Here is a 9,357-nt window from a genome sequence, read left to right on the forward strand (position 1 = left end):
GATGGAGATCCAATTATCCGATGCGTTGTATTTCTATACATATTTCATAATCACAAGAAGCCAATGTATCAACTTGATTAAATGATTAATGGTGATAAGTGTTATGTGCTTTCTAGTCTTACTTTTAACCCTTGATATAATGGTTTATTGTAGCATCTTGAGCACTCACTGAGCTTGTTTAAGCTCACACTCTCTTGTGTTTATTTTTGTAGAGAAATTGCTTGTGTGGAGTGGTGAAGTGAGCAAGCTTGTGATCCCAAGGCAAAGCTACTTGATTGTGTATGTGAGATAGTTTATTGAAAAATAAATGATGGCAATGTGGGATTAGACTTTAATTTTTGTTTTGGTTTGTAAATGGACATTCCATGGACTATTTAAGGACTTTTATTGCTTGGATTTTTGCATGAATGATGCTAGATGAATGGTTAGGTTATATGTTTATTTGCATGCATGTGCCTTAGTGATTTGTGGTTATAGATGCTTAAACGACTGGATGAATGCTTGGACAAATGCAAAATGACCAAAAGGCAAGATATGGACCTATGATGCTCTTAAAATTTCTTTATATGCAAATTTGGTATGTTGAGTAGATTGATTCGGACTTTAGAAATGCATGCTAGTATAAACAATTGGATTGAATGCCAAAGTTTGTTAATGTATGATCTTGTGTAATTGAGCATGATTTATATGATCTATGTATGTTATATGACATTTTAGAACAGGGAAATAGACATGAAAACACTGAATTATTTTTCTAGTTTGGTGTCAAAGTGTCATATGCAAGTTGCTTTGATTTTTCGGCACAAATTGCAATAAACACCATGACGAGCCATAAACGATGTTACGACGAGGGATTGTCATCGAGATGTCGTTTATCACATCGTTGGGACGAAAGGACCCTTCCAGGTGACGTCATGATGTGAATAATCGTGTCGTCACGATGTGGCAAGCTATGTGTCTTGGGTATGTTTTGTTATATTTGCAATTTAGTCCTGATTTTTGTACTATGCAATTGGTGTCCTTAAACATGTTAAAATGTCTTGAAAATCGCATGATTAAGTCATATATGGTAAATTTCATAATTTTATTCTTGATTTTACAAAATGGCTTACCCAAATATTTGGCAAATCTTACAATTTAATCCTTTAAAATTCGTTTTAAAATTAAATGAGTTTTACCCATCATTTTGAATTGAATTTTCAAATATAGTCTTAAATAAGGTGCCTTGAATATAGGTAGGTTTGATTGGATAAATTATGATTGTTTTGCACGGTAATTGTAAAATAATGTTTTTACCCCTATTATTATTTTGTTGTAGACGAAGCATGACTTAGGGTTGTATGTATATTTTTTAATAGCTAATTGAATATTATGCATGTACTATGTGGTGTGAATGGTGGTTTCTATAGCGTGTTTTGGTGGTCAGTAAGGAGAATCATGTAAGTGGTTAATGTGACATTTAAGATTCCGGTCGGTCCCTCCTAGCCGGGTTTGGGGTGCCACAATTATGTAATTAATTTTTTTTTATTCATGGATATTAAAACCAAGATGGAACATATCTATTTTCAAAAGAAAAAACATATCTAATATAATATTTTTAATAATCTTGTATTCATTCACTCTTTTCTATTATTATCTTTTAACCTACAAAAGAAAGAAATACAAAAAAAAACAAATTCATTCCTCCTTTATATATATAATTTTCATCAAACACAAACTATGAAGTGAGATATGTTGGAGTTGGGGTAAGCAGGGGCGAAGCTAGGGGGCTGGCATGGGCCCTGGTCCCCCTAAAATGTAAATTTACTCTTTTAGCCCTTAAATTTTTTTAAAAATTTTAAATTAGTAAAGGTAAAATTACACTTTGACCCTCTTAAAATTATAAAAATTCGATTGAATCATTTACAAATTATAAAGATATAAACTATAAAAAATTAAAATTTTATCCGGCTCTCTTAACAATTTGTTCTGGCTTCGCCCTGGGGGTAAGCATATAAAGTTTTAACCAATGGGCTAGGAGAGAAGCTAGCTGAGATGCTTGACCTGGCTTGTTCGAAAATGTTTTGGGCTGTCCTTGATGAAACAAAAAGATAGAGCACGTAATTTCATGTATTATCACAATATAAATGTTTAACATTGAGGAAGCTGTATCCATAGATTCTTTTTTATGTCAAATATAAATAAATTTTATGAAAAGAAGCAGTTGAAAGATTAAAAGAAATTAGGTTTCAATTAGAATAATTATTTATTGTGTTTAATGCTTCTTCAGAATTTGATACAATGAGACAGGGAATATTAATAAATTAGCTGTATATATAAGTAGAAGATCAGTCAAAAAAGTTAATGAATGACTTCTGTTATTATGAAATTTTAAGTTTTAAATTTTTGAAAAAATATGCTTTTATTTCCAAAACAACTATTTACGTATTAACTTTGAGAAGCAGAATTATGGGCATAGCCTTTTTTTCTGTCCATCTCTCACAGTAATGGTTATGTACTATGGTAGATAATTGATTCTTTCATTATTATAATATGTATGGTTGATTTGATTTTAATTAAGAAAATTTTATTTATTATAGCTGTTTTTTTTATATAATACTTAGAACTATTTATAGTTTATCCTCAACGCTTAAATAGGAGGATAATGCATTTCAGCGCATTCGAATCCTCATCCTATTGCACTAACAATAATGTCAATACCAATCGAGTTAAGACTCAATCAGCACTGAAACCACTTTTAATTTTATGTAATTTTAAATATATATATATAATTTGTATTCATATTATAAACAAATGAAATTAACAAGATGATATTAATAAGTTATATTAAGAAAATGAGAAATGGAACCGTAAAAACACTACAAGTTGAAGCACTATGGAAGATTCTTGAGTGGTGGAAAAAGCACACATTCATCATATTCATTCCCTTTTTATGTGTGACCGTTACCCAACGGACTTCAATTTCAAACCCGGTAACAAAATTCAAAAAATCCACAGCATAATCTAAAAAAGTGAGCGCAAAAGCAAAAGCTACACAATTTACCTTTTGTCCAAATCCAACAACCTTCCACTGTATATAAAAACAAGTTATTTGATGTTATCTATGAACTCACAAACCAACAAAACTAAAATGGGTTCTTGCATTAGCAAATGCAAACCCAAGAAATGTTACATTGAAGATTTCGGTCATGTTCAAGACAAGATTGTGATCTCATCATCACAACCTCCCAAAACTCCCATTCCTGCCGTCTCAAAGAAAATCTCCCCATTACCTCTTTCCCCCACCATTTCATCTTCTTCTTCAATTTCTTCCTTTACTTGTTCCACCGTCAACACTGCAACTAGTTCGTGTTCTTCAGTTTCAAGCTCGGCTTCGGTGTTGAGCTCCAAGGATCGGTCTTTTTCCAATGAGTTTTTGTGGGCATGTGTTAAGGAAAACCCTCATATTGTTCGTATTAATTCAATCAAGGAAGCTTCTCGTACGTTAGCTGCAACTAGATCTCCTTCTCACATACCCGAGTACTCCCCGGTTAAACCAGCGCCAGGGAAACAGGCGATCCCGGCGAGGGAGAAAGGCTCTACACCGCAGAAAAGAGGACGGTCAAGTTCACCGTCGACGTTAACGAGACAAAAGAGCTTTCGAAAGGACCCTGATCTTAGGCTTAACTCTCCATATAATAATTATTTACCAAGTAGGGGTTTGAGGTCGCCATCACCAAGCAGGAGATTTAACAGAGATAATAATAATAGTAGTAACTATCGAGGATTATTGGCAAGTACGTCCAAGGATATGTGTTCATCAAAGCGAATTGTTGGTCCCAAGGTGAATGCACTCAACTCAGTGTCTCCCTCTCAAAGAAGGGAAAATTTGAGGGTTTCGAGTCCGACGCTGAACAGCTATGATCGAAATAGTCCATTGAAGTCTTGTTTGAGAAATCGGGAGACTTTTGTTCATCGAATTAGTTCCAAAATTGACGAAACTGCGCTGCGAGCAGCCTTCTCGTCACCGCAGCAAGAAAATGAGTCCATTAGCATGGAGGACATGGACAATCCTCTTATATCCCTGGATTGCTTCATTTTTCTGTAGATAAATATTTGGCATGCATGCATACAGAACATCTTTCATGTTCATTCATACATTTACTCGTATTCTTTTTTGGTTTTGATGTTGGTTCATTGCTTTTTCGGTTTGTTTCTCCACAAACAAGGATCAACAAGATCATACCTAGAATTGATATGTTGAAATTTCTTGTTATATAAGATGGAAGCGTGAAGATTGTTTTTTTTATCTGCTGGAAATCCAATATCCACAAGGTCTTGTATTAAATTTGAAGTGGCAGAAATTAATATGTTATTGAATTAATAAGCTATACTGCCACTAATAAGAAATTAGGAAAAGTATTTTGTTTTATTTTATTTTATCCATATTAGATAAAATAATAACTTATAATATTTCTTCAAATCTTTCCTAATTAAAATAGTAAAGCTAACTGGTTAAATTCTTCTTTTTTCAATAATCCAACAAATATGGAAGTCTTGTAATAAAATTACTACAAATGATAAACTTAGTTTTATTTTTTAAGAAGGCATGGACAGGCAGCGAATGTAGAATAGTATAATGGATACAAGGCAAGAAAGTGGTGACGAAATCAAATTATTATTGGATTAATATCAACTTTTTTAAAAACATTTAAAATTTTAAATTAAACTTAAACATCCTACAAATTTTGATTGATTTATAATTAATCATAATGCAACAGTATAACCCTACAAATTTGCAGCAAAGATGATACACATTTCTTCCCCCCAGTTGGATGATATCAGACATTAGTCTAATTGGAAGGTTGATTTATAGTCTGTTGCATAAAAACATTCTTTACCCATTACAAATTATTTCACAAATCAAAAGAATTCACAAGCAATTCATTACTTCAATTATGTCATCGCAGCTGTACTAATCATTTCCTTGTGCTTATAATTCATATGAAAGATTAAGATAAATTTACCTCTTCATTTTTATTTATTTTGTGATTTTACCTCATCTTTAAAATTTAGTTAAATTACTTATTTTTTTTAAGGAAAAAATTAATTCAATTATTAAAATTTTAAGGTTTAATACTCAATTTGGTTCTATGTTTATTTTCTCACATTTATACCTAAATTATTTTTTATCTCAAATTTATACTTAAACTATCCTTCCGTTATCCGGTTTAACTTTTTTTTTAAACTATCCTTCCGTTATCTTGTTTAACTTTTTTGTAACAGTGTTAGAAAAAAACTTGATCGCCATATGCCACCAATCAAAATATGCCATGTGGCACCTTTCAACCAATCTAAATATGCCACGTGACATTTGGGTTATTTAAAATGAAACTATTAATCCACCATTGGCCGACATTGATTGTTGTTGACCAGTCGTTGACCATCTACATGGCACTATTAGAATGAGCCACATCACCCTTCAGTTTTTTTAAATATTACACATAATATGTTGTTTAAAAATGTAAAAAAAATCATATATAATATACAAATAATTCAAAAAAATTAAAAGAGTTTAAAAATATAAAATATAAAATATAAAATTCTAAAAAATATAAATATAAATTTTAAAGAATAAAATTATTATATAAAAGTTAAATATTTGTCAAATTTTATTTTTTAAAAAAGAAATTCTAAATTCTAAAAATTAAAAAATATATATCTAAATATCTAAAAGTTAATGACAAATTTTCAATTTTTACAAAATATTTTGATTTTTTAAAAATTTATATTTATATTTTTTCAATTTTTCAATTTTTATATAATATTTTGATTTTATTTTTTAAATTTATAATTATATATTTTAGAATTTAATAATTTTTTAAACTTTTTAAAAAAATGAATTATTTATATATTATATATGATTTTTTTACATTTTAAAATAATATATTATATATATTTTTTTAAAAAGAAAGGTGACATGGCACGTTCTAATAGTACCATATGGATGATCAATAATGGTCAACAGTCGATCAATGCCGATTAGCACTCTGTCAATAATGGTCAATGTCAATCAACATTCAATCAATGGTGGGTCAATGTTTTTATTTTAAATAACCCTAAGTGCCACGTGGCACATTTTGATTGACTTCCTGTGGCAACCAGTTTTTTTTAACACTATTACAAAAAAAAAAGGTTAAATTGAGTAACGAAATGATAGTTTAAGTACTAATTTGAGATAAAAAAAAATATTTAGGTACCAAAGTGGGAAAACAAACATAATTCAGGGACCAAATTGAGCATTAAGCCAAATTTTAATTGCATTGACATAACAACTCACGTGAAATTTTACGTATACCTCACTGTTAACATGAATAAATTTTTTAAATTTTTTTATGATTTTTTTTAATTTGTTGATTTTTAAATAATTATTTATTTTTTAATTTTTATGAATTATACGTGGACTGTCTTACTAGTGTTTACATCAATACTGTTAAAATTTTAATAGTTCAATCACTTATTTCATTAAAAAGGGAGCGGTTGTTCGTAAAAAAAATACATGCAATTTGACAAAATTTTAAAAATTGAGGGCTAAAATGAGTAAATATTAAGGACTAAATTTATTTTTATGTCGAAAATTAATATAAATATTTTTTTAAATATTTTTTTGAGACATTTTGTTGAATGCTCAATTACTTACATTTTTAATAATTATAATTTTTGAATAATTTTAGATAAATTTTTTATTTATATTTTTTTTGAATTTTTAATAATTATTTATATTTTAATAATTTCTATTAAATTTTGTAACTTTATGGTTTTTAGAAATATTTAATATTATTATATTATATTTAATATTTTTAAATAATTGCTAATAATATTTTTTTTTATTTTTTTATTTTGTATTTTTAATTAACTTGGACAAATGAATATTCAATTTAAATGAGCATGGACATCCATAGGTCTCATAATCATCATTGACGTATATTTTTTTGTAATTTTTAAAATAAAATATTAGGATATTTTATTAATTTTTTAAAAAAATTTTGTTAATGTGATAACGCTTGTTAACTTGTTATGACTTTCATACACCATGTAGCGATTGTTGACTATCAAATCGGTTGAAGATTATATTCCATTAATGGAAAGAGCCAAAAAAAAATTTTTGGATCACTAACCGTTTATTTGGTACACTTTTTTTCTTATAAAAGCTTAACTAATCTTCTATTTTATTATTATTATTATTATTATTATTATTATTATTTGCTTTTTAGCTTAAAGAAAACACTAAATGAATTTTGGATAATGTATAATTTTTAATATAAATATTTTAAAGTTGTTGGTTAACAAAAGAATGACATTGTATAAGGTAGTTTCATTCATCACTTTGGATCTTGCTTAACTAACCTTCAATTAAATTGTTAAGAATGCAAAGACCAAGAACTCTGGCCATATGTTGTCTTTCCCTCCTCTCATCTATCAAATTCTGCTTAAACAAAAGAAGGAATCCTAAACTAGTTGCTACCTCAATTACTACTAGTTCATCATTTGATATGCGACCCAGTACTGATAAACCCATACTTATGGCTTGGTCTATATTGACAAATAACCATACCACTTAGAGAGCCAAATGAAGCTCCCCAGCAAGCAAAAGACTAGCTTTCTCTGTTACAAGTCAGATTTGCTTGCTCAGGATTTTTGATGACTTTGCATTTTTAGCAAAAACAGGGGAGAATAAGTCGTGGGAGTTAGGCCTTCGGGGGAGGAGCATGACAGATTTTATTGTTTGAATTTGTTTAGTTGATGATCTGCTGATGATTCGCGTACTTTAGTTTTTGCATTTTATTTTTGGGCGTCTTCTTGTTACTGCTATCATACTATGTGTTTGATTTTTAATACTGTATGTTTTCTTTTCTTTAATGATTGATTCCATAATTGTAGTTCATAATCCTATGATAGATCAATAAAGAGAAGTATTTTGTTGAAAAGGCGTATTTATCTTGCTTGAATATGTTATTTTCCCTATATATATATATATAAATTACTAAAATGAGAGATTGTTAATATCCGTTACGTTGTACAATTACAACTCAGCTTGCATTTGACACATTATATAATTTGCCATATTTAGTTCATATCTTCTTATCGAAAAACTTTGGACTCTTTATAAGTACATCTTTGAGGTGTTTTCAACACTTTATCAAATTACAATGTGAAAAAATCAAGTCAATTATTAAGGGTTTTATGGAGACTTTCAATGTGATCAAGTTTCATTATTTGAAGAGATTTGATTTCTAAAAGAGACTACACTGAGAAGATCTCTTCTACTTTTCTTTTTTTTTTTCAAATTGAAGACTTGATTGAAGTGAATTTTGAAGAGAGAGTGATTCAAATTAATTATAATATTTAGACAAGCCAATTCATGCCTATTTAAAAGAAGGCTTACTTATTATTCATGTATGAGATTGAGAGCACTTATATTGTTATTGCGAGGAATTTATTTCAATGCATTATTGTTGTAAATAAATTATCCTCATTGTTCAGTTTGTAACTAAGCTTTCAAGTAGAAAGTCTTGGTAGAAAGAGTGATCTAGCTTATATATAAGAGTAAGGTTTCAACTTGGTAATATTGAATTTAAATCATATCTTATACAGATAGACCGATAATGAATTACCCTTTAGGCAAGACCTTTTAAATATAAAAAAATTATAGAATTTTGTAACCAAACTTCTGTAATCATCTCCTTTTTCTACTCTATTAATAAAATCAATTGCAACTATGTGGAATTGAAAGGCAAAATCAACTAACTCTCGAGTTCAATTAAAACATATATATATATTTGATACTTCAATTTTTAAGATGAATTGATTTTGGTTTTGAGCATAACATATATATCTTAAAATTTATATATTACTAGTATAGTTTTAGGTTTCACCTTGAATTGATTATTTGTTTGTGTTAAATCATAAAGTAAAAATTTGAAGGTTAAAATATGTTTTAAGTCCTATACACTTTTTATATTTTGAATTTAGTCTCTCTACTTTATCTTTAAGAATTTAATCTTTCTGCTTTTTGGATTTATAATTTTAGTCTAGTTTTCACCACTATTAAAATTCTTCTATTAAATTTATTTATGTGACATTTTCAAAATTTAAAAAAAAATCGCTTGGTAATAATGTGACAATAGAAAAACACACATTCTTACTTTTTATGGTAAAATAATTTTTTTTGTTGAAATAGTGTTTCTAAGAAAAAGTTATGTCAATATTCTTATTGAAATAATTAACAATTTTAACTATTTAGATCAATTAATAACATTATACAAAGTAGTGAGACCAAATTATGTAAAAAAAAATTAAAGTATATAGATAAAATCT

The 9,357-nt window shown here is 28.3% G+C and overlaps 1 protein-coding gene across 1 annotated transcript; it reads left to right on the forward strand.

The window, feature by feature from the left end:
• Positions 1–3,109: 3,109 nt before the first annotated feature.
• On the forward strand, positions 3,110–4,288 carry LOC107960380 (uncharacterized). Its single transcript, XM_016896717.2, has one exon. It carries the CDS (start codon positions 3,131–3,133, stop codon positions 4,085–4,087), a length of 957 nt encoding a protein of 318 aa, XP_016752206.2. The 5' UTR covers positions 3,110–3,130; the 3' UTR covers positions 4,088–4,288.
• The last annotated feature ends 5,069 nt before the right edge of the window (positions 4,289–9,357 follow it).

The sequence above is a fragment of the Gossypium hirsutum genome, chromosome A05 (genome assembly GCF_007990345.1).
Source record: "Gossypium hirsutum isolate 1008001.06 chromosome A05, Gossypium_hirsutum_v2.1, whole genome shotgun sequence".
Classification (NCBI taxonomy): domain Eukaryota; kingdom Viridiplantae; phylum Streptophyta; class Magnoliopsida; order Malvales; family Malvaceae; genus Gossypium; species Gossypium hirsutum.